A 21,881-nucleotide genomic window follows, 5' to 3' on the forward strand; every position below is an offset into this window, starting at 1 on the left:
TGTTAGACGCAAAGAATGAATCATGGAACACTACATCAAAAACTAATGATGTAATGTATGGTGACTAACATAACATAATAAAATAAAATTTTAAAAAAGCATATCAAAGAACTTTGTATACCCTGAGACATTAAAATCAATTGGCTCTTCTTGCTCTTTGAATAGATCTTTTACCCATGCATGTTATCATGCATGGTGCTTAAATTTTTACACTAAGTATCAGCTGTTTTCCTTGAAATGGCAAGCTCACTTCATTTACTTTCAAGAAAATGTCTGCCAAAGACCTCAGATGCACAGAAAATATAGAAATAGACATGTTTTTGTTATTCTTATTTGGCAATATTTCTTTTTAAAATCAGTTAAAAGGATCAAAGTAATGGTTAAATTGCAGTTCTGAATTAACTATTTATTATATATTATCCTGCTTTGCCTTCTACAAATATGAGAAATACAGTTTATAAAATAACATATACAGACATTCATTTATTGATAGGATTTCTTTTTCATATGTGACATTTATTCTTTGATCTATAGTCCTTTTGCTAAGAAAAGTGTATTTTTTTCTCCTTTAGAAAAACAAATAGCCCAGTCAGTCCAGAGGCTGCGGCTGCAGAGAAACAACCCAAGAAGAACGTGCAAAGATGCTGTCCGTGCGCGTCGCGGCGGCCGTGGCCCGCACCCTCCCTCGGCGGGCCGGACTGGTCTCCAAAAATGCTTTGGGATCCTCCTTCATTGCTGCAAGGAACCTCCATGCCTCTAACACTCATCTTCAGAAGATTGGCACTGCCGAAGTGTCCTCTATCCTTGAAGAGCGTATTCTTGGAGCTGATACCTCTGTTGACCTTGAAGAGACGGGGCGTGTCCTAAGCATTGGTGATGGTATTGCCCATGTACATGGGCTGAGAAATGTTCAGGCAGAAGAAATGGTAGAGTTTTCTTCAGGTTTAAAGGGTATGTCTTTGAACTTGGAACCTGACACTGTTGGTGTTGTCGTGTTTGGAAATGATAAACTAATTAAGGAAGGAGATATTGTGAAGAGAACAGGAGCCATTGTGGATGTTCCAGTTGGCAAGGAGCTGTTGGGCCATGTTGTAGATGCCCTTGGTAATGCCATTGATGGAAAGGGTCCAATTGGTTCCAAAACTTGTAGGCGAGTTGGCCTGAAAGCCCCTGGGATCATTCCTCGAATCTCTGTGCACGAAACAATGCAGACTGGTATTAAGACTGTGGATAGCTTGGTGCCAATTGGTTGTGGTCAGCGTGAGCTGATTATTGGTGACCAACAGACTGGCAAAACATCAATTGCTATTGACACAATCATTAACCAGAAACGTTTCGATGATGGAACTGATGAAAAGAAGAAGCTATACTGTATCTACGTTGCTATTGGTCAGAAGAGATCCACTGTTGCCCAGTTGGTGAAGAGACTTACAGATGCAGATGCCATGAAGTACACCATCGTGGTTTCAGCTACTGCTTCTGATGCTGCTCCCCTTCAGTACCTGGCTCCTTATTCTGGCTGTTCTATGGGAGAATATTTTAGAGATAATGGCAAACATGCTTTGATCATCTAAGATGACTTATCCAAACAGGCTGTTGCTTATTGTCAGATGTCTCTGCTGCTCCGCCGACCCCCTGGTCGTGAGGCCTATCCTAGTGATGTGTTCTACCTACACTCCCGTCTGCTAGAGAGAGCAGCCAAAATGAATAATTCTTTTGGTGGTGGCTCCTTGACTGCTTTACCAGTCATAGAAACACAAGCTGGTGATGTGTCTGCTTACATTCCAACAAATGTCATTTCCATCACTGATGGACAGATCTTCTTGGAAACAGAATTGTTCTACAAAGGTATCCGCCCTGCCATTAACGTTGGTTTGTCTGTGTCCCGTGTTGGATCTGCTGCCCAAACTAGTGCCATGAAACAGGTAGCAGGGTCCATGAAGCTGGAATTGGCTCAGTATCGTGAGGTTGCTGCTTTTGCCCAGTTCGGTTCTGACCTCGATGCTGCCACTCAGCAACTCTTGAGTCGTGGTGTGCGACTGACTGAGCTGCTGAAGCAAGGACAGTATTCTCCCATGGCTATTGAAGAACAAGTGGCTGTTATTTATGCTGGTGTAAGAGGGTATCTTGATAAATTGGAGCCCAGCAAGATCACAAATTTTGAGCATGCTTTCCTGGCTCATGTTATCAGCCAGCACCAGGCCCTGTTGGGCAATATAAGGACTGATGGAAAGATCTCAGAACAGTCAGATGCTAAGCTGAGAGAGATTATAACAAACTTCTTGGCTGGATTTGAAGTTTAAACTCCTGTGGATTCACATGAAATAACCAGTTATGGTTTTGTCATCATTTATTCTAGTAACCAGTTCCATTTGTAAAAGGATTACTCTCATACTCCAGATATACAGAAATTACCTTAAAAATAAAGGTTCCATATCGGTTGGTGGTTAAAAAAAACAAACAAATAGTCAAAGTTATTGGCTAAAAGTAACATTTCATTACTTTAAGAAGATTTACTTAAAGTTTATTTTTAACCTTTCCTATTATGCTAGAAATATTTGAAATGAGTTATTTCTATAAAATTCTGTAAATAGTGAGTCTGAAATTCCAGTTCATGTCTTGAGCTATATAAGCCTAATGAGCCATATGTGGACCACCATTCTCTCTGTGCTTATGTGGTAATTTCCTGATTAATACTAATTAATGACATGTCACTGTTCATTTAAAATGAATGATGAAAATGATTATTCAACACTGATATTGAAATCACTCAGCAACTTGGCACCAGATCTCTGTGTCAGGAGGCAGCGCCAGGCTCATGATGGCTCTCTGTTATTTCCACTTTCTACTACGCTAAACTGAAATTCAATGATGTTTGTTTTTAGGTAGAGTAGGCCTCTAAAGGAGTGGTGGATGATTTAGCTTCCTTTTGTAGCTTGTGTTTGATCTATTTATAAATGGCTTTGCGTGGTAAATTAGGTAAACTGTGTAGTCTCAGAGCAGCAAAGCAGGGCTTGCCTAACAAAGGAGTCAGATATCCAGACCTTTCTTGAACATCACTTTCTCCCCGTCTTTACCGTCTTACGGCATTTTCATGCCTTCATGGATTCAGTTTACTCACGGTTGTGTTCTCCGAAGAGAGTTTTCACTATTGAGTTCTAATGTCTCTTTTCCCTATGGTTACCATTTTGGTAACAATTGGGTTAACTATGCAGAAGAATGATTTGCCAATATGGAAAATATTTGTGTGTGTGTGTGTGTGTGTGTGTGTGTGTGTGTGTGTATGTGTGTGTGTGGTAGATTTCTAGAGGACGTGGTGATGGATATACTTTAGGCCGAAGGACAACCAACTTCAGCAAATGTAACTTTTTATCTTCTAAAAATTAGAAAATAAAACTATTCTGTTTTTAAGCTGCCAAAAATAGGCACACACCAGCTAGATAAACTAAAAGGAAATCAAAGGAATAATTTATCTAAATTCTCATAAAGTTCACCAGCAAAGCCTATGTATCAAAAAATAAGCTGGGTTTATTCACAGTCTCTCTGGGATGGTGGAGAATGCTATTAAGAACAGAATTTCAATAATGCCTAAAAAGGAAAGTTACAGAAACATTTGTATACACAATTCATTTCTGTTCCTCACCAAGTTCTCATTTTGGGAATGTTTAGTTAAAAAGTTAAGTTCCTATAAAAGGCCTCAGGTTTGTTTTGATGGAGATTGAAACTGACAATGCTAGGTATAATGTAATAGGTGGCTTTAGACTCTAGGCTGTCTGATTTAGTGTTCTGTTTGCCATCTAGTGGTTGAAAGCAAGTATACATGAAACCAATTGATGCTTCAGATGGGACTAGTACTGGAGGATGCTGGACGGTTCCCAGAGAAAATTGGGAATAATTTGACTTTTGATTCAATTGTATCTTTTAGCCAAATCATGAGTAAATCATAGCCAGTTATTGGATGAAGGACAATAAAAACAGTAATAATAATAGGGACATTTAGGAAGCAATAGTGAAGGAGCTATAGGTAATCAGAACCATCAAGAACCTTAAGCCAACAAAGAGAAAAGAAAATAAGAAAAAAAGATCATGCAGATTAAAACATGATTACCTGTGTTTCTGGTCATCTGAATTGTGTCAAGTGAGTTTTGAACAGACAATGTTGACTTCAAGAAGCCATCTACTTGATCCAAATTCCTGGTGGAAGTTGTCTGCTTTATGATGTCATATACATTTGGAGACTATTGGACATCTTATTGGGAGGTCACCCAAGAGTTTGGATTGTGAAATGGAATTAAACTTTAGATTGTGGAACATGGACCTGCATACCAACTCACTGAAGTTTGATTACTATGTGTGTAGTCAACGGTACTTGATAAAATTCTTTCTAACAAGGTTCAAGGGTAGTCATTCCGCTAAGTTTTACAAAATACCAGACATTCAAATTGAGGATTGTGCAGTAGCCAAGAAGAGAGATGCTGTGGAAAGGCAGCTTTAACTTCAGTATATAATTTACTGAATTAGTAATATTTAATTTACAATATTTACAATATTTAACTAATTCAGCTTACATTCAGCTTAACTAATTCTAATTAACTAATTACCAGCCACATCATCACTCACCAACATAATTTCTTTTGTGGTCACCAATTTTTTTCTTTCATAATGTGAATTTTCATGAAGAATTTTCATGAATGCCCATTGGAGACTATCAGGTGCCAACAATCAACTGTTTTGGCATCACAAAATTTATCTTTATGGATTACTCATCCAGGTCATTCACAATGTTTTTCTCAGAATTTAGGACTGAATTATCAGCTTTTATAAAAAGTTCTGTGGAAGAACTCATAGATTTATCCCTTAATCATTGAGCATCCCCTATCTGCCAATTTATCTTAAGGGGGCTTGTTTGGAATAGTGATTAGCCAGAGCATTTCTAGTAGCAGTATCTAGAGTTTTGCTGTCCAACACAGTAGGCATTAGCCATACGACTATTGAACGCTTGGATTTTGGCTAGTCTGAACGGAGATGTACTGTAAGTACATCTTTAAATACTTAATAAAAAAACACGCAAAGTATAGTGTTAATATTATATTGATTATAAGCTAAAATTATATTTTGGACACATTTGTTCAAATAAAATATATTATTAGAATTAATCATACATTTGTTTTCAATTTTTTTATTATGGCAACTAGAAAATTAAAAAAAATACATATTTGGCTAATATCTGTGACTTGATTGAATTTTCACTGGATAGTCATGTATCCAGTTTGTACTTTCTACTCTGAACTTTAAATTATACATATTTGTTTTGACAGTTGAAGAGATTCTAATAATTTTTGTATTAACTGCCTATTTTTGGTGAGAGCATCAGACATTAGAAATCTTCCCTTTTCAACAGCATGCCCAAATCATGTATGACCCCAAGGCATATCTGCTCTATACCATACATTGCTAAGTTGTATAGCTCTTATTCTTTGGCAATTTGGCCAGCTCTAGAGAAAGCCAAGACTTTCTCTCAAAATTTGTGCTAAGCCTTTGATAAGGGATTGCATTCTAAAGACTAAACAAAGATGGTTACTGCATACCTAACCTGACGTTTTCTTTGCTCAGTCTTTAAGTAAATGCCATCTAAACAACTAAGTCAGAGATTGTATCTTTGAATATTGTTATACAAATCTTTGTGGTAAATATGTTCCCATGCCTTATGGAAAAATACCTAGAGTGAGATTGCTGGGTTATATGGTAAGTGTATGTTTATCTTTATAAAAAATTGCCAAACTCTCTAGAAGAATGCCAGTTGCTTAGCTTCCTTGCCAAAACTTTATATTTTCAATCTTTAAAAAATGTTTTTCTAGTGGATATGTAGTGGTATCTCATGGCTTGAATTTGTATTTCCCTAGAGACCTATGATGTTGAACATCTTAACATGCTTAATTGTCATTCACATCTCTTCTGTGATGAAGTGGCTGTTTAACTTTTTGCTCATTTTTGTTGGGTTGGTTGTCATATTATTGAACTGAGATTTAAAAAAATATATATTCTAGATTAAGTGCTTTATCAGATAAATGTTTTGCAATATTTTATGATAGTCTGTGGCTTGCCTTTTCATTTTTTTGACAGTGCCTTTCAAAAAACAGAAGCCTTAAATTTTGATAAAGTACAAGCTATCAGTTTTTTTCTTTAGTATTTATGCTATTTTGTCCTATTTAAGAAATCCTTATGTCAATTAGAGAAAGACAATTACATGGTTTCGCTTATATGTGGAATTTAAGAAACAAAACAAATGAACATAGGGGAAAGGAAAGAAAAATAAGACAAAAACAGAGAGGGAGAGAAACCATAAGAGACTCTTAACTATAGGAAACAAACTGAGGGTTGCTGGAGGGGAGGTGGGGATGGGATGGGATAACTGGGGGATGGACATTAAGGAGGGCATGTGATGTAATGAGCACCGGGTGTTATATGCAACTGATGAATCACTGAACTCTACCTCTGAAACTAATAGGATACTATATGTTAATTAATTGAATTTAAATAAAATAAAGTTAAAAGAAATCCTTGTGTAACCTATGCCAGCAGAAAAGTTTCTACTACATCTAATTTGGGACATTTTATAGTTTTCACTTCTACATTTGTATATATGATTAACTTTGAGTTAATTTTCATACATAGTATGAGGGAAAGTTCAAAGTTAATTTTTTCCCATATCTATCCAGTTATAGCACCATCTATTGAAAACCACCAATAGCACCATCTATTGAAAAAACTATTCTTTCTCCACTGAATTATCTTGGTGAATGTGGTGATAAAAACCAATTGACCATATATATGTTGGTTTATTTCTTGACTCGTTAGTTCCATTGCTCTATATGTCTATCATAGTGCCAATATCATACTGACATGATTGCTGTAGCTTTATAGTAAGACTTAAAATCAAATAGTGTCTTCCAATTTTACTTTCTTTTTCCAAATTATTTTGGATTTTATAGATCCTTTGAATTAAATATAAAAAATTAGCTGATCTATTTCATGCGAACCCTATCAAAATACAAGTTTGTTGATTTGTTTGTTTTGTGGAAGTAGATCAGCTAATTTTTAAACATGAAGTTTAGCCTGAGACAAATGTTGAATTCTATCTACATAAGCCTGATTTTAGGATCATTAAATCTTAAGGGACATTAGAACATTTTTTCCAAGGAACTTCCTGAGGAAAAGAACATTCTTAGAATCCTTGTAGAGAATCATTCTTGTAGAGGTTGAAGGAGTGGCAGAAGGACAAGGAGAAGATAGTTCAAGATAAAGTAAAAGAGAAGGGTCTGTGGAGAGTAGTATCCCCAAGATTGAAATGACTTTCTCTTTAACCTTTGCCAAAATTACTTTTAAAGATGCTAATGTCAACTCTGTATTTCTTTTAAAGATCTCTGCATACCAATTAAAAACTGATTATTGAGGGCATCTAGGTGGCTCAGTTGGTTAAGTGGCTGCCTTTGGCTCAGGTCTGGGACTGAGTGCCGCATTGGGCTCCCTGCTCAGCTGGGAGCCTGATTCTCCCTCTCCCTCTGCCTGCTTCTCTGCCTACTTGTGCTCTCCCTCTGTGTCAAATAAATAAATAAAATCTTAAAAAAATGATTATTGAGTAGTTAATAATTCAGTATTGTATACTTGAAAGTTGCTTAAGCATTCTTTTTTTAATTTTATTTTTTTGCTTTTATTTATTTTTTTGCTTTTTGCATTCTTACCACACACACACACACACACACACACACACACACACACACAACAGTGGTTGTGTTAATTATTTTGATCTTGGTAATCATTCCACAATGTGTCTGTATATCAAATCATTACAACATTATGTTGTATACTGTAAATATATATTTGTGCATAATATATAATTATTCCCCAATAAAGTTGGGGAAAAAAGAAAAAAATAATTATTGGGTGTTTAGAATCTTATTACCTTTCTTTCCTTGTTTACCTCAAAGATACACAATGTTAGATATATTAAATGTTTTACAAAATGGCTACTAATTCCAAATTGCCGTTGGTAAGAAAAAAAAAGTTATGCCATTTAGAGGGATAGGTACATGAAATGAGATTGGGATGTGAACACAGATAAAAACCTACAAATGATTTTAGGAGATGGTTTACTTTTACTACTATAAAAACCCATGGGGAATATATATATAGTTGATTAAAAGTGTCTGGTGAAAATATTCCATGTCTTGAGTCTCCCTCATGCCATCATGATGATCAGGCCATCTCTCGACACCAACCAAACATTTAGTGGCCTCTGACAGGCAGAATTTGTTAGGAAGCAATCTTCCCAAGAGTAGGTTCCTCAAACACAAGACAACACAGAGATGGGTTCATAATAGTTTTGATGGGTGACTCACGGCAATGTTTGTTGTAGGAAGGAAAACAGTCTAATGGGAACTTTTTCCTCATTCGTCTTCAGGGCAGTTTTGGTAAACAGACTTAGTAGGAAGTATGTCTATCTTCTATCCTTTTGAGTTTCCTCATATAAATGCACATCAGAAAATTACATTCTTTGGACATGACAAATTAGGAGACAAAAGTGATAGTAGGCAGTTTTCACCAAGGAAAACAAGTTGTTAATTTTAATGAGATCTAAAAATATTTCTGAAGAACCAATTCTAAGGATACAAGATGACTGGAGTAGAGGGTTTCCTATATAAAGATCAGATTCATACCTCTTGCTGGAAATTTATCCACCACAGCAGCCTAAGATAAGTCCCTGATAGGAGTGAATTGGGAGGGTCTTGGAAGTGTAAGAGAGTCCCAAATCAGTCATCTTGGGTTATGCAAGAGAAGAGTCTTGGACAGGTCACAGTGGAGCCTCATGAACTTATAAAATCCCTCACAAAGATCACCAGGAAAATCGTTACCAGAAATAGGTTGGTTTTTTATTAATAATCTTGCCAACAAATAATACAAGATCTTGAAAAGGGAAGTTATAGAAAAAAATTTATAGAATTGGGTCTGGTACACATGTGATTTTTGAGATGGGGTTTCTAAAGCAGGAAATGAGTAGAGACTGAATAACATGAGCAGACTGAAGTCACTTTAAAAAAAAATTATTTCAGAGAGAGAGAATGAGCAGGGAGGAGAGGGAGAAGCAGACTCCCCACTGAGCAAGGAGCCCGATGTGGGACTCCATCCCAGGACTTCGGGATCATGACCTGAGATGAAGGCAGACACTTAAGTGACTGAGCCACCCAGGTGCCCCTGAAGTCACTTTTAATTGTCTGGAGACTGCAGAGCAGGGCTTTTAAGCAAACTATTTATTGAAACTTTATGTTCTTATCATTCCAGAATAGTTATGACAATGAGACTAATTCATGTTTGCTTTGCAGTTTGGCAAACTTCTGTTTCTTAGGTTCTTAATTCCAATTTTCATTACTCAGATTGAAATGTGAGGTTACTTCACCTTGCATAGAAGGCTGTATTAATATCTCTTTTCTGTTTTTCAGTCACTCAGTTTTTATCAACTGAAATCAATTGAGATAAAACAGTACATTCAAAGTGCTTTAGATGTAGATTATAACTGAATACCATTGTATAACCTCTGGAAGTAATTTGGTAAGAATCTGTTTAACATGTCAGATGAGCTAGAGGATTGAAGATAGTGACTAAAATAAATATAAAAGAAAAAATACACAGGAAGCATAAACTTAATGTTGCTGCTATTTTGAAAGATATCCTTAGGCCTGACCTCAAAATTCTGGGTGACATTTTGGCACTGAAGATTACAATTCTGATTGAGTCAGTATACTCTGAAACATTAAGCAAGACACACAAGATGATGGGGCCTAAAAACAAACACGTATCAGTGGAGCAAAATAGAGATCTAAGAAATAAATAAACCCTTACATATATGGTTAATAAGTTCATGACAAAGGAGCCAAAAATGTACAATGGGGAAAGAATAGTCTCTTTAATAAATGGTGATGGTAAAACTGGACCCATATTTTACACTGTACACAAAATCAACACAAAATGGATTAAAGGTTTGAACATAGACCTGAAACCATAACACTCCTTAGAAAGAAACGTAGGCAGTAAGCTCCTTGACACTGGTCTTGGCAATGGCATTTTGGGTTTGTTACCTAAAGCAAAGGCAATAAAAACAAAAATAAACAAGTAGGACTACATCACACTAAAAAGCTTCTGGATAGCAAAAGGAATCATCAACAAAATAAAAATGCAACCTGTGGAATGGGAGAAAATATTTGCAACCATACATTTGATAAGAGGTTAATATCCAAAATATGTAAAGAACTCATACAACTCAGTAACAACAACAACAAAACAATTTAAAAATGGGCAGAGTAACTGAAAAGATATTTTCCAAGAAAGATCTACAAATGGCCAACAGGTATAATAAAGGGTGTTCAACATCACTAATCATCAGGAAATGCAAATAAAAGCCACAAAGAGATATTACTTCATGCTTGTTAGAATTGTCATCAAAAAGATAAGCGATCCCAAGTGTTGGCAAGGCTGTGGAGAAAAGGAAGCCCTTGTACACTGTTGGTAGGAAAGTAAGTTGATGCAATCAGCATGGAAAACAGTATGGAGGGAGTTTCCTCAAAAAATTAAAATGGAACTACCATATGGTCCAGCAGTTCCACTGCTGGGTGTATATCCAAAGGAAATGAAATCACTCTTGAAGACAGTTATCTGTATCCCTGTGTTTATTGTAGCATATCTACAATAACTAAGACATGGAAACAACCTAAATGTCCATTGACAAATGAATGAAAAAAGAAAATGTGATTATGTATACATTATGTAATATTCAACTATAACAAAGAAGGAAATCCTGCCATTTGCAACAACATGGGCGGAACTGGAGGATATTTTTTTGCCAAATAAAATAAGCCAGACACAGGAAGACAAATGCTTCATGATCTCACATATATGTAGAATCTAAAAAAAATGTCAAACTCATAGAAACAGTAGAAAAGTGGTTGCCATGGGCTAGGAGGCAGGAGAAATAAGGAGAAGTTGGTAAAAGGGTACAAACTCTGTTATAAGATAAATAAGGTCTAAGGATCTAATGTATAACATGGTGACTACAGTTGATAACACTGTATTATATAATTGAAATTTACTGAGAGAAGAACTTAAATGTTCTCATAAAGAGTTATATATGTTGAGGCAATGGATGTATTAATTAACTTGATAGGGCTAATTAACTTTCACAAGGTGTACATATAGCAAACCATCATGTTGTATACTTTAAATATCTTACAATTGTCCATTAAACTGGAAAAAAAGAGCACACATAAACAACCTAACTTACACTTCAAAGAATTAGAAAAAGAAAAGAAACTGAGCCCAAATCTAGCAGAAATAAGGAAATAATAAAGATCAAAGCAGAAGTAAATGAAATAGAGGCTAGAAAAACAGTAGAAAAGATCAGTGGAGCTAAGAGCTGGCTTTTTGAATAAAAAAAAAATTACAAATATTTAGCTAGACTAAGAGACAAAAATAAAGAAAAATCAGAAATGAAAAAGAAGATATTACAACAGATACCACAAAATATAAAGAATCATCAGGGAAATAGCAAATCAAAACCAAAATGAGCTAGCACTTCATACCTGTTAGAATGTCTGGTATCAAAATGACAGCAGATTAGAAGTATTGACAAAGATGTGGGGAAAATAGGACACTTATACACTGTTAGTGGGAATGTAAACTGGTACAACCATTATGGAAAACACCGTGGAGTTTCCTCAGAAATTAAAAATAGAACTACACTATGGTTCGGTAATCCCTCTTCTGGAGTATATCCAAAGTAAATGAAATCTGTATCTCTAAGAGATATCTGCACTTTGCTGTTCACTGCAGGATTATTCACAATAAGTAAGATACAGTTTCCATTGTATCTTACAATCTCAGTTTCCATTGACAGATAAATGGATAAAGAAAATGTGGTATATATTCTACAATGGAATTTATTCATTCTTAAAAGAGAACAAAATTCTGTCATTTGCCACAACATGGATGAACCTGGGGATATTGTGCTAAATGAAATAAGCCAGGCACAGAAAGACAAATGTATATAATCTCACTTACAGATGGAATCTAAAAAAGTCAAACTCATATAAGCAAGGTAGAGTCGTAGTTGCTAGGGTTTGGGAGGTGGGAGGAAGATGACTCCTTTGATGTTGGTCAAAGGATACAAAGTTTCAGTTACACAGGATGAATAAGTTCTGGTGATGTAGTGTACAGTATGATGAATATTGTTAGTAATACTATACCGCATACTTGAAACTTGCTAAGAGAGATCTTCCATGTTCTCACCACCCAAAACAAAGATAACTATGTGAGGTGAAGGATATGTTAATTAGCTTGATAGTGGTAATCATTTCACAATGTATGTATAAATCAAAACATGTTCGGGGCGCCTGGGTGGCTGTCGGTTAAGTGTCTGCCTTTGGCTTAGGTCATGATCCCAGGGTCCTGGGATCTAGTCCCGCATTGGGCTCCCTGCTCAGCGGTGAGTCTGCTTTTCCCTCTCCCAAATCTTAAAAGAAAGCCATCATGTTCACTGTAAACATATACAATTTTTATTAGTGAATTGTACCTCAGTATGGCTGGAAAAAAAGAAAAATGAATGCAAAATAATGGGATGTTACTCAATTCATAAAATTGCTGTGATAGCTATATTTTCAGCAAACATCATAATTTATATTTGCACAGCTCACTACAGTTTATTAAACTCATTTGGTCTTCATATTTATGTATGATGGAATTTCTATTATTTACTCATAGTGCAATTTAGGCTCAGGACGATGAAATGACTTTCTTAGTCACATGGCTAGTAGGCACTGGTTTTGGGATAAGAATTTAGGTCTTTTCTTGTAAATACAATTCTTTTCATACTACACTGTAGCAAATGACATAGGGATAATTTTCCCTGAGTCATCACATACTTAAGATCCATTTTCAACTGAAGGATTATCTTGAATTTGTATTAGGAACATTTCCCCTAAGAATTTTCATGTATTTCTTTTTTTTTAAAGATTTTATTTTTATTTATTCGGCAGAGAGTGAGAGAGGGAACACAAGCAGGGGGAGTGAAATAGGGAGAAGCAGATTCCCAGCCGAGCAGGGAGCCCGATGTGGGGCTCGATCCCAGGACCCTGGGATCACGACCTGAGCCGAAGGCAGACGCTTAATGACTGAGCCACTCAGGCACCCTTCACGTATTTCTGAAAGAAAAAAAAAATAGATTTGCCAATGATTTTTTTTAGTAATGATGCTGTTACTAGAGAATTAATGGATTTGGCAAAAAAAAAAAATCATCAGATAGTCTTAAATTCATTAGAGTTTTGTTGTGTTTATAAAACAGAATATTACTCAGTGATAAAAAAGAAATGCACCACTGATTAAACAACAATACTCATGAATCTTGGAGACATGATGCTAAGCAAAAGAAGCCAGGCATAATGGGGTATATACTGAATGAATCCATTTTTATGAACAAGTAACAAAATTTATGGTAAAAAAGAATAGGAAGAGTGCTTGCTTCTGGCACAGGGGAGGAAAAAGAGAACTGTAGTGTTGGGTTCTTTAGAGAGACAGAATCAATAGAAGAGATTTATTATAAGGAATTGGCTTATGCATTATGGCATCTAAGAAGTCCCACTATCTGCCCTCTGCAAGCTGGAGTCCCAGGAAAACCAGTGGTATAATTCAGTCTGAGTCCAAAGGCCCAAGAACCAGGGGAACTAATGGTGTAGACCCTAGTCTGGATCAGAAGGCTTTGAGAACAAGGAACATCTGAGGGCAGCTGAAGGTTGATGTCTCAGCTCAAGCTATCAGGCAAGAAGGGTTGAGTTCTTCCTTTCTCTGCCTTTTTGTTTTATTCAAGCCCTCAATGGACTGGGTGATGCTCACCCATAGTGGGGAGGGCAAACTGATTTACTGAGTCCTCTGATTCAAATGCTGATTTCATCTGAAAAAAATGCCCTCACAGACACACCTGGAAATAATATTTAGCCAAACATTTGGACACCCTATGATCTAATAAAATCAACACATAAAGTTGAACCATCACAGGAACTCTCTTGGAAACGGAAATTACCTATATTTTGATAAGGGTGTGGGTTACATGGGTATAATTATATGTAACAACTAATTGTGTTGTACACTGAAGATTTGTGTATTTGTAATTATTTTGTTCTTGTTAAGTAGGCTCCACGACCAGCATGGAGCCCAATGTGGGGCTTATACTTAGGACCCGGAGATCAAGACCTGAGCTGAGATAGGAGTCCGAGGCTTAGCCAGCTGAGCCATTCAGGTGCCCTGCATATTTGTAAATTTTTAAACTAGAAAAATACTTGCTTAACGTAAAAAAAAAAAAAAAAAGTTTTGCTTAATCTAGTGGTATGAGTCAGCAATTTTGAAAAGCACTTTTCAACTTTTTACAACTCTAGGTCTAAGCAAATTGATGAATGTATCAAGAACAATGGAAATTGGGAGTATCAATAAAAACTCATGAATATATGTGTGTGTGTTACTTAATGCCTGTATCTTAGTTTCTAAATATGAATCTCCACTAAAAGGAATCAGGCCTCTTTGGAGTAAATGCTGATTCCAGAGCTGGTGCAGAGAAGTATAAAATAATCCCAGAACACTTTGTTGTATTAGAAATCCATAAAATATTCAAGGGGTAATGGGAAAATATAATAATTTAACAGAAGCCAATTTGATGGGACTCTTACTCATCAAGTATGGGGGCAATGTTAGCATAAAAATGATAGTAATGAATTATAAGTCGTTGAATAATGAAAAATTCTGTGAGTTCATACTTATATAAATCAATAAATTAATGGTGGAGAAAGAAAAGCTCATCCTTATAGTAGAATGCTAGCTAATAGATGTTAGAAGGAGTGCTAGAGTTAGAAAATCAAAATGATTTAAAATTCGTGAGTCAAAGTTTGATTAGGAATGGGATATTTTTAGAGTCTCAAAGTATTTCCACTAAAATTCCTTATTAATTACAAAGTGAAAGATAGTGACTTCCCAATATAGAAACCAGGCACCGATCAAAGTTGACATTAACAATTTGGGATAATCAACACCGCGTGTTGCTGATATGGTATACTGAAAAGGATGTAAATAACATCTTGCCCAAATTATATAACCTGAATCTCATTGTAAGGAGACAACCTAAATTGAGGGCTATTCTACCAAGTAACTGTTTCAACTTTTAAAAAAAATACCGAGGTTAAGAAAGACAATGAAAAGTTGAGCAACTGTCCAGGACTAAAGGACCCTTAAGAGGCATGACAGCTAGATAGAAGATGAGATCTGGAGGAATCCTGTGGAGGTGAAAAACAATAGCCATAAAGGACATTATTGGGTCAATTAGTGAAATTTGATTATGGACTATGAATTAAATAATGGTATTGAACCAATGTTATATTTGACTGTTTTGCTTATTGAACTGTGGGTTAAAAAAATGGTCTTGTTCTTAGGAAATATAAATAGGAATTTAGAAGTAAAGGGGCATGATGTCTCCAACATACTTTCAAAAGCTCAGAAGCAATCATATGTGTATATGTGTATTTGTGCATCCATGTGGGGAAGAGAGAAGTGAGGGGGAGAAGGAGTTGGAGAGAATAGAGTGATAAGGCAAACTGAGCAAAATGCTTAAAAATTGTTGAATATTGACACAAGGTATAAGGGGTTCCTTGTACTATTCTTGCAACTTTTCTCCTGTATGCATTAAATTATATCAGTATTCAACAATACACACAGAAAAATAAAAAGTCATCAAAAATAGATTCAGAAGTAAAATCTGATTTCTCAATTGCCAGATGGTTATTCTCATTTTCTTTCTATCTGCCTTTTATTCTTGCTTCCATACTGTATTTTCCTTTGTAAGTCTACCCCAAATGCCTTGCATTCTTTGTCAAGTTGAAATTGTGCAATGTAGCTTTACATAATTAAATGCTGCCATAACATAACTCTGAAGGCAAGAAACGATGAGGATGAAGAGATGTGAATAAATGCATTTTCATATAAACCATTTAATTCAGGTCAGTATGCATTTCATTATGCTTTCAAAACTAGAAGGATAACTGTAAATAATAGACATTAATGCACGTTTCCTTAAAGAAGGGATGTAGAAGTATAATAATACTTTGTTTTCAGAAATATAGTTGAATAAATTAGGCAAACATTTTCAGCTGAAAGAAGAGACATTTCTAAGTATACTTTATCTTATTCTTTTAATGAAAAATTTCAGTAATCCTTTTATAGTAAATTATGTTCTTCATTTTAAATGCCCAGCTTTCGACACAAGTGCAAAGAAAGATTTTCAGGCTTCCATTTTCTCTGGGGAGTTAATCACACAGAAAAATCTGTTGCCTCAGGCCTTTTGCATTCATGAACAAAAATAAGTCTAAAGGATAGATACAAGTCTATCTGTTTTGTGATCTGATAACATTTGTTAATTTTCTTAGCTTTGGACATAAAAATAGTGAGTAACTGTAACCAAGGATATTGGTTCCGATATTCAAAAAGTTTAAGCACTGCAACAACCACAAATGAAAAAAAATAGAATTGAAGATATGTCACTATACCTGTGGTCTGAATTTAGTAATAATAAACTGAAGCTGAGGATTTTCTACCTAAAAGAGGTGGGTCTATTAGATGATGGATCTGTCTTAAGTGGACTTTTCTGTTAACTCCATCTTACATCCTGCATCTCACATATTTTATGATGAAAATCAGCTTGCTTTCCACTGTCCTCCCCTCCCGTACACCTTGTAGGCGGTTACAGTTCAGCTTCCATTCAACTTTGACAATATGTTCTCTAGAACCAGCCACTTTGACCAGATTTTGCAATATATTATGTAATGTATATGTTGTGTTATATATAGCCTTTTCTTTCAACTCTATCTTACAGTGTATGACCACTATGTCTAATTTATGATAAGATATAAGGGAAGGGTAGCCCTAAATCTGTAATGAATCTATAGGTGTTTTTATGAGGTCTCGTACTAATGGGTATATATTATTTATTTTTCTTCTTTGCCATCTTTATCTTCTTTCATTGTAAGATGAAATTTTGTAGGCAAGATTGTTAGTTATTACTTATCTGTTTCCTCCTAGACACCTGATTCTTAAGTTTGAAACTCTTAATATTTTGAAAATTAAAAATATCCTGTGGCAGCCCACATCTTGGCATGTTTAAAGTCATTAAACTTGAATGGCCCTGAGCTTCTCCATGGGGATGGTGGCGCAGAGATATTTACTAAAGTAATACAAGAAGGGTCATTGTGATGATAATGAGGGAGGGAAGATTTGCTTTTTAGTGTAGACCACAATCAGGTTCGTACCTGCCATCGCTGGATAGATATAATTATTTCAGCAGTGAAATATCTGAAGAGGATTATGACTGTGACAGAGAAGCCATGCAAAATCATGTGCTCAGAATTATAGGGGTCTGAAGCGTCCAATGCTTCATTAAGAAAAGCAGGCTGCTCACATATTGTAAAGTACATTGGAGATAAGCAAAGCCTTTATGCAATCCATTGAAGAAGTCTGTATGCAAAATGAGCTTTAGCAAATAGAATGACAAAAGACTTCTGCAAATAGAAATGAGTCCTAAAATAAGGAAACAAGTACTCTTAGAGTAAACGGTGTGTTATAGGAAGAGCAGTGAATCTAAAAGTGTGGTTCTGCAGAGTCTGGAAGAAGAAGACTCCAGGGTGAATAAAAATACTTGCTAACAGGCCCCATTAGTTTCTTATTGAGGAGGAACTAGAAGTATGTGTGCACACACACATAAACATACCTGCATTTGACACACGTCGATGGAGATCCATCATGGCTGCATATAATACTATGTGTTATTTTGCAGTCATTTACAATTCTTAGCTAGACTGTGACTTAGTCATTCTCAGCAAATCCTTTTGCTGTCCTCCTAAATTCTAAGTTAAAACTATCTCCTGTAAGCATTATTTTTGAGTAATCTATGTTGCTATCGCTGCACAGATATTTTTCTGAATGAAATACACATTATAATGGCACGAAAGATAGATCTCTGATAAAAGTCGTTTAAGTGCCAGGTTCACTTCTAGTCCCGAAATCCTTATCTCTGCCAGGTCTTCAAAATTGGGTCATTTAGTTCATACCTGTCAGTTCATGTGGGACTAGCTCCATCTAAAAGAAATCCATTTCTCTCCTGAGCAAATTGAAACTTTACCCAAGAAAGCTGAGGAGCATGAGTTTTACAATTGATCTAAGAATGGTTTTGTTGTTTTCAGCTAAGGTCCGATATCTTTTACCGATGCAGTGCAGAAGTCTAATGAAACTGACGTTTGTTAAGTTGCTCTCCTAATGCAGGTAGTGGGTACATGGGTAACTTCTGAAAGTCATAGTATGATTATAATTTCTAATCAATGAAGTTTCATTCTGTGGGTGCCTGATGCTTTAGCACATTGAAGAACATACAATCAATCCCTTTTCTGCTGAAACCTTAGTTGATCGCATGGAAGTTTGCAAGCATTGACAAAACAATTTCGTCAACATTGTAAAATCATTCAGGTAATAAATAGTATCCAGAAATGGCTTCTCTGGGGGACGGGTTGGCAGCAGGGGTGGGGGGAATAATTTCAGCTACATGGTTTGCTGATTGCTTTTTAACTGGATAGCTAAAGAGATCTAATGCCGTGCGTCATTTTGAAATACTATAGCAATCCTTCAGAAAAAAAAAATACACATGGTTCAGAAGCCTGCACCAGCTCTTGAAAAACCTTTGCATTTTCAATAAACGCTGACTAGAGACAAGGGTATTTTCTGATCTTTTTATGGAAAACTACTTGTTAAAAGTACATTTCAAGGTCTTATCTTCATTCACATGTATTTTATCAAGTTTATGTCTGGTTACTCTCTCGTGGAATCTTCTGGTTTGCATGATGGTATATTTCTGTCTCCTGGACTTTTCTGGCAGTTGCCTTTCCAACTTCAAACATGCGTTGTTGTTGTTTTTTTTCCCCCAGGAGGCTTTTTAAATTGGTCTCATCTGATCATTTCTGTGGCCAAATTTAGTCAGATACATCATTAATACTCTGTTCATTTGTGTTCTTAGTTATGTCACTTTGTAATGATTCCCCAATTGTTTATTATTTATAGGAGTAACTCTATTTATTTCAATATTCTTCTATTGCACCTTCAACTCAATGCTAGTAAGTTGTGGGAAGAGCTCTAGTGCCTGAGCTAAAGTTAAATGGAGTAAGTAAGATAAGTTAAATTAAGAATACCTAGAACTCCGTGGTGACATTTAGCATTCAGATTTATGCATGAGTTCTGAGACTCATTGCTTTAATATTTGGGATTTGAAATTTGAGACTCCTGCATTGATCTAAACTCAGATGACATAGGTGGTGGTACCAAATATAGCTGTTTTTTCCCAAACAAGAATATCTCAGCTATTCATTTCCTAGCAGGTAGACAATAGATCATAAATCAGAATGGAATTCTTTTATAATTTGAGAACAATGAAAAATACAAAACATTAATTTCAAAGGCTTAGGCTGTGCAACATAAATTCAACAGGCATGAGAACATGCACTGCCCGTTTAGTAATCACGACCTTATGGAGAGACATTATTTCATATCCCACTTCCACCATAAGGTCCTTTGAGAAAAAGCTCATTGTAGATGACCATCACTTACAGCCTAAAGGAAACAAATTCTGCAGATGAATCCTTAGGAGAAAAATGGATTTCTGTTTTTAGCCAAGGAATGGAGAAAGTGTAAAGCAGGATATCCAGTATAAATAAAACATTTTTCTACCTGCTGTACTTAGAGTTGTCCAAGAAAATATAACACATTTACTTGCAGCATAATAACATTACTCTAAATATATAGCCAAAAGACTATAAAAATTAGTAATACCAGCAGCTTACAATTGTTGAGCATTTATATGTGACTTACACTTTAGTATTTGTGTATATATATCATTTGCTTTCATCCACACACTAGTTCTTTTAAATTAGATTTTAATTATCCCCATTTTACAGATGATTAAATAAATTGCCCAAATCACCAAACTAAAAAGTACTAGAAGCTAGGAATCTTATCCTTTCCATCTGATCTAAACCAAATGTTTTTCACCATTGTGCAATATTGCCTTGCAATTTTATAAACAGTTTAGGAAATTACATTAGCTCATAAATTACAAGAAATTTTCAGGAAGCCTTGAGGGACAAGATTCACAGAATGAGTTCAAATTCCTTTCCAGTGAAATTTCTCTACTAGCTTAACAGGTAGGTAGATTTCACCTGAGAAATTGCATAAAGAGAATTATTGTAGACAGGAGTTTTGATCCATAAGTTTTGGACTTTACTGACTCTATGGGTAGCTAAAATGGACTACATTCTTATAAACATATTATTTATAAATATATGAGTTTGTCAGTAGGTATGTGCATAGGTGAATATGTGTGCTTGGGTTAGAATTGCATTTAGCATTGTAATCACTAAGCACTTTAGTGTCCTCTCCCAAGATTTTTAATGCTAGAATAAAATAAAAAAATAAATATAATGTCAACATGACTCTTGCTGTAATTAAGAAATAATTATATTCTTTAGTGAACAACACAGCTTAAAAATAACTGGATTACTGCATATCACTGCACATTACTGCCTCTTTCTTGGATTATGCCTACATTAAAACAAGTTAATATAACACGATGGGGCAAACTGCTTAAAAAGTACCTAGTGACTCAGTTGCATAATTGCCCCCAATGTCAGTGGGAGTTGTATGGTTAAATCCTCAGTGATAACTCTGTAATAGATGTTTCATCTATTGGAATATTGGACGTAAGATTGCATATATTTATACTTGTTCTTGCAGCAAACACATTCCCGTATCCTATTGTCAATATAAACTGCTTACGATTAAATTCGAAAGCAGAAAGGAGCCTGGGTTCTGGAAATAGCCTACCTGGGGTGGTCTCCAGTTTCCAACACATCAGCTGTGTGAGATTGACTAAATTAGTGCATATCTCTGTGGCCCAGTTTCTTTAGTTAAATGGAGAATATGCCAGGATCTACCTCAAAAGGTAGTTGTTACAGTTTCTACTTTAAACTGTTAAAATACCTGGAATAGTGCTTGCCATAGAGCTGATACCAGTAAGCACTAGCTGTTATCCTTGTATACTGATCATTGCTGCTCTTGTTACTGTGTCCTCAGGGAGTTGTAACAGAAACAGATATATTTATAAAATAAAATTTATAGTGACCTTTGGTATAAGCCAGTGTATCAACAATGATCGATTACACAATGATTATTGTCTCAGTTATCCTTTTTCAAATTATTTGCTTATCACAATAATAGAAATAAGTACACACATATACTAAATACTCTGCAACACATTTTACATAAGCAATCTAGTATTATGTTCATTACAACTTGCGTTAGCCTGGTTGATTGCTGTCACAGAATACCATAGACTGGGGAGATTATAGACAACAGATTTTAACTCTCACAGTTCTGGAGGCTGGGAAGTCCAAGATCAAGGAACCAGCAGATTTGGTGTCAGGTGAGAGCCCACTTTCTGGTTCATAGATGAGTTTTCTCATTGTGTCCCCACATGGCAGAAAGGGTGAGAGAACTCTCTGGGATTTCTTATAAAGGCACTAATCTCATTCATCAGGGCTCCACCCTCATGACTAATCCTCTCCCAAAGGCCCCATCTCTTTCGGCCATCACAGTGGGGATTAGGTTTTCAACACGTGAATGCTGGGGAGATAGAAGCATCAGTCTATAAAACAACTCTAAAAGGAAAGTGCTATTTAAGAAAAAAGAATCATGAAGAAGCAGAA

At 35.6% G+C, this 21,881-nt stretch overlaps 1 protein-coding gene across 1 annotated transcript; it reads left to right on the forward strand.

Moving 5' to 3' along the window:
• The first annotated feature begins 590 nt into the window (after positions 1-590).
• On the forward strand, positions 591-2,465 carry LOC112840857 (ATP synthase F(1) complex subunit alpha, mitochondrial-like). Its single transcript, XM_073880980.1, has one exon. It carries the CDS (start codon positions 642-644, stop codon positions 1,572-1,574), a length of 933 nt encoding a protein of 310 aa, XP_073737081.1. The 5' UTR covers positions 591-641; the 3' UTR covers positions 1,575-2,465.
• Positions 2,466-21,881: the final 19,416 nt, after the last annotated feature.

The sequence above is a fragment of the Callorhinus ursinus genome, unplaced genomic scaffold, assembly GCF_003265705.2.
Source record: "Callorhinus ursinus isolate GAN/ISIS: 27379988/994484 unplaced genomic scaffold, GSC_fseal_2.0 scaffold2, whole genome shotgun sequence".
Taxonomy (NCBI): Eukaryota; Metazoa; Chordata; class Mammalia; order Carnivora; family Otariidae; genus Callorhinus; species Callorhinus ursinus.